General features: G+C 37.5%; 1 protein-coding gene across 2 annotated transcripts in view; it reads right to left on the reverse strand.

Moving 5' to 3' along the window:
- Positions 1-1,750, reverse strand: part of LOC121312970 (neurobeachin-like protein 2) — a 124,027-nt gene extending 122,277 nt beyond the window's left edge. For both annotated transcript variants that reach the window (XM_041245012.1, XM_041245010.1), the window contains exon 1: positions 1,155-1,750. In XM_041245012.1, the coding sequence (XP_041100946.1) occupies positions 1,155-1,205 (51 nt within the window). In that variant the 5' untranslated portion in view covers positions 1,206-1,750. The remainder of the gene's footprint in view (positions 1-1,154) is intronic.
- Positions 1,751-5,173: the final 3,423 nt, after the last annotated feature.

Consider the following 5,173-nt stretch of genomic DNA (forward strand, 5'->3'; position numbering starts at 1 on the left):
TTAGTGTGTCTTAAAACCCTTAAAGCCATGTGTAATTGAACTAATGTATCAATATGCCAATTACAAGTGAAATTCCACAGGTATGCCAAGATTAATCTACAATTACAATTGTAATTAACCCCAGGACTGGTTAAAGTAAACACTATTCAATGGGCACTGCCGTTTAATCTTATTGGTTAGGAGGCAAGCACAGTATAACCGCAGAGAGCTGAACCCGTGTTGAGCTAATCCAGCTGTAGGCGCTTCTTTCAACTTTTCCAGAGAAGGAGCAAAGGACAGCCTTACAGTAACCCACAGTGCCAGTAGAAGAGGCCACTAGGCACATATTGTCTTTAACCTAAAACCCAGAATCACAGCTGACTTTGTTTGACCTGTTTGTTTGTTTGTTTGTTTTTTGTTTTGTTTTTTTAAAAACGGTCACCGGGTTTTTTAAAGCAATCGATAAACGCATAATCAAACCATTAAATGTGTAAACGTAACAAGACAACTGTATGTATCCACCGTCGGGAAGCAGAACCAATTTGCCATTATCAATTTGCATTAATACTAGCAATTCCGATATTTTTTAAAGGGTTCATTAATATGTATCGACATCGTAAGGGCAGACATTTAGGCAGCAGGAGAAATCGCGTTTGCTGCAACTTCTCTGTGCAGTGACAGTGTGTACTCAGTAACTTGCAAACCTATCACCAGGAAGTGCCACTGCACTGTACACAACATCGAAGCAAACAACACGCGATTTGCTAGATTCTTTGAGGAAAATAATTAAAGCCACTGTTAAAACGGGACTCTGCAAACTTACCACTGCAAATAAACGACTAAAATACTACAAAAACCACGAATATGGTTAATTATCAAGGTCCCGTGATAATGCATCACCCACACTGCGCTACCCAGACCACGGCAACCCCACACACAGACCAGCTTCCTTGAATTTAAAAAACAAACCAGTTTTATTTTAACGGGGAGTTATTTATTTCTATTATTATTATTATTATTATTATATTATTATTATTATTATTATTAGTAGTAGTAGTAGTAGTAGTATTTAATGAGCTTTGTCTGCGACCTATAACTGCACGACATTGTCGCTGTATGTATGTGGCAAATTAAATCAACACTGAAATCCACAGGTGAAGTCTAAATTAACTCACCTTGTTGAAGTACAGCATCCAGAGTTCGTATAATCTTTCCTTCGAAGCCATTCTCTTCGTCTTGCTTGGCGTTCTTTTTTCACCCCAGTGCTTGTTCCGCAATACACGTTGTATTACTCTTCTTTACTGAAGCATGGTAAATGATAATGCATTTCTTCTGCACGGTTGCAATTAAAAAATTGAAATAATAATACACATTAAAGAAAGTCTAAATATTATTCACAATTTCCAGCTACAAAGAGAAAAAAAAAAAAAAAACTATTGTGATAATTCACTACGGAAGACCAGTGCAAGTCTTACACACTTCTCTTCCCCTCGAATAACACAGAACAGGTTTCTTCATTAAGTTTCCTTGACTGTTGTGTTGTTAGTTAGCTGACCCTCTCTCTGCATGGATAGATTTGTAGTGTCAGTTTGTACAGTATATCATAATTGTAGGCTGTCCACGGGGTTTTTTTTTTTTTTTTTTCCCCTTTCTCGACGTCTGTGTTGTTTGCCTACTCGCTGCCGCAGCTCATTCTCTCTCTCTGTTTCTCTAACCTCTGGCAAAAAAGAATTCGCTCTTCTAAGCCAAGCCTACCAGAACTAAGGGTTCGTAGTTCGTACAAGCGCAGGTAACTCCTTAAAGAGACAGTCCCCTCCCCAACTGAGACACGTTGCTGGAATGTCAAATCCAACACAGTCAAATATTAAAAACGGGATATTAAAAAGACTGAAAAAACTTTAAGTTTTTTTATTTTGTATTATTGTTATTTTATAATTATTATTATTTGTTTGTTTATCATGGCAACACATGGCCAAACAGAATTATGCAATGATGTAAAGCGAGTTTATCTTTTAATTGTGTAATGTTTTACTGTCATTCATTAATGTTGTAACTTTACACAGTCATTTTTAACACATGTATATGCCAGGATTTACAGTAAGTGTAAAGACTCGTTTTAGAAGGTGGGTTTAACAATGTCAACAATATATATTTTACAATGAAAGTCTATTGAGATAAGGGGCCCTACTATTTATACTTATACTATTATTTATAAGGGACCCTACCACTGAAGTACCTTCCAGGTTCTTATGTAGACTGACTGACTGTGCATATTTAAAAGGCAACCCTGTCAAGGCGGTTTAAATAATTCATGTTTTTTTTGTTTTGTTTTGTTTAATAACATCCATTGGGAATAGCTAGGTTATGCCTCAGTGACCCACACCAAGGTTGTGTGGCAGAACTGAAATGATAGCAGCTCCAATGATGAGACCAAACCCCAGAGATTATTATCACTTACCGTATAATATGTCATAGACATGTCACATAACACACACACAACATATTGTCAGATCCCTTTCCCTGCTTAAAAGACTAAAATCCAGCCAGCATTTGAGTGAGACCTTTGTGAACTTGGAAAACATGCCTTTCTAGTTCGGTTTGATTATGGATCAATTATTTTATGTCAGTTGGATTTAGTTTTGAATTTATTTGTAAAGAGATTGATAAAGACTTTATGTCAGCATTTGTCTAAATTGTTATGAAGTTTATTTTTAGTAATGCTGTAGAGATCACAAAGGACATTAAAAGTTGCATAGGTTAAACCTAACAACGAATGTACAGTATATATCAAGGTAGTGATCCCAAGCCAGTAAGATTTCAAATTCTACTGCTAGATGCCTGTTGAAGTTTGTAGTGTACAAATGTAATATTTCCAGATTGGGGTCTCTACAGGCAGCTAGTTGCCATATTATAAGTCATTATAATTATTATTTTTATTAGACAGGCATACAAATAAACCTGGCTTCCGACATTGGTATGGGATTCTACATATTACTTGGCTAAATAGTTTATTATAGGTAAATGTGACAATGTAAAAACACTACCAAAGTTTGTTTTTTTGTGGGTTTTTTTTTTTTTTTTGGGGGGGGGGGGGGGGGGGGGGGGGGGGGGGGGGGGGGGGGGGGGGGGGGGGGGGGGGGGGGGGGGGGGGGGGGGGGGCAATCCAATCCACTCTCTGGACTACGCATGTGTTGTTTAAAAACAGAGACACTAAGAGAGACAGTACTTGGCTTGTAGAGTAGTGTGTCTCCCATGAGCCTCAGCTCCTCGTGCACTGAGCAAAGGCCATCTAGCAATCCCAAGCAGGCCAGGTCAAGCGGAGAGTAGTTTTGGGATCCTCAGTGAGACAGATCTACTATATTTATACAATATTTCAGGGTCTTTCAAGGGAAACCTGTCCTGGAGGGTGGACAGTAACAGAGTGGAAGAGGTCCACTATTCACTTTCTACCGATATATACTTGCCACATTGGTGCAGTGTTTCTCATCCTCAATAGACCTTTAACCAAATGTTTCCCAGCTGATAGTGCTCACCCTTCAGAAGTGGGTAGTTCTGCCATATCCAGTCCTTCACCCCAGGAATTTCCACCTATTGGGTCCAAACAGTGCTCTTGCCCTTGTATGTTGGCCAACTACAGAGGGCCATTGCATGCTGAACATGAACTTGGAGACTGAAGTTACTGTATTGACTGTGCAGGAAGGTTGCTCACTTCTTCTTGGACTATGGTGTACATTGTTTTCCCAGAACAAGACTGGCACAGCTAATAGCTCTATCTGCAGAATGTCAGTCTGAGGTTGAGATATGTCTGTGCACCCCCAAAGTAAAAGGTATACAGACCAAACATTTCAGCTCATTCCTTCAGCTGTGTAATATGTGATAGATATTGCAAGTGCCTGTTTCTTCTCGTGTCATATGCTGTAGGTAATTCATCCATCATTTAAATCACCCGATCATAGGTAAAGCTATAATGCTGTCAGCCGTGTAATGAGTTGAACTGCAGAAGTTTACCTTTATAAAGCCTGTATAATTTTACAAGAAAAGCTAACTTGGTTAGAGTATTGTTTCACTTTGTATTTGTCCACTTACTCAACCCAACAGCCCTAGGAGTCTACAGAGACATGAATTTCTCAGCACACATGCATGACACGCACAGAGGGGAAGGGTAGAGGTGCTGGGGTATGGCGTGGACACAGGCCTGAGGAAAAGAACTGATGGGTATCAAAACAATATAGAGTAAAAGCAAACAGGAGAACAAAAGTAAACACACTCTAAAGGGGTTCTCTATTTATACAGTGTAAACACACAGGGGCTGCTTTCTCTGCACAGGACACTGGGAAGCCACCTCCACCTCTGCTCTTTTAAAAGCTTGTACACGATGAAGGTCATTTTCATAACCAGCAACCCTTCAAACCCCCCCCCCCCCCTCGTTAATATATTTGAACTCAGAGCTCTCCAAAAGCATGTAAGTCTTAAAACACTAAACTTCTATTCACAGAAAGAAAGAATTTCCTAGTACAAATATTTCAATTAATACAAATAAATAAATAAAGATATTGGATTTATAGTTGTATAGTTTGTTGGCCCTTTTATATCTGAAACATAAATCAGATATATTCTGGGGGGAAAAAAATACAGTACACTTTTATCCAGAATATAAATGAACATTAGTATTTTGTTCTGTGTTAACAATATTAAAATACTATATCACGGACAAAAAACATATTTCTGATATAATTTGATATTTCATTGATTTTTTTTTTTCATATACATACATTTAGAATGTCTCAATATTGTAAGTTTATTGGTGTTTTTAAAATTATGGGGTTTTTCAAATAAAAAAATAAAAATGTACTGAACTAAATAATGTACACTTTTTACACGGTAAATACTGTTATGCAGCAGTACACACACAAGCTGGTTTTAAAACCTTTTTACTTCAACATGTAAATTAATTAATCGTTTTTTTTTTTCAAAAGGAGAAAAAAAATACCTGTTATATTTACAAAAAAAAAAAATGAACTCAACTGCAGGTACTTAATTTAGGTATAAAAAGGGTATTTATTTGCTATTTGAAAATATTTGAGTAATTAACATTATGCAGCAAATAGTTTTGAAAATCTGGTATATGCTAAGTTTTTCAAATGGGACGCCTACCTTGATCGACGGCCTCGGCGCTCCATTCTCTCTTCTATCG

The sequence above is a fragment of the Polyodon spathula genome, chromosome 3 (assembly GCF_017654505.1).
Source record: "Polyodon spathula isolate WHYD16114869_AA chromosome 3, ASM1765450v1, whole genome shotgun sequence".
In the NCBI taxonomy this organism is placed as follows: domain Eukaryota; kingdom Metazoa; phylum Chordata; class Actinopteri; order Acipenseriformes; family Polyodontidae; genus Polyodon; species Polyodon spathula.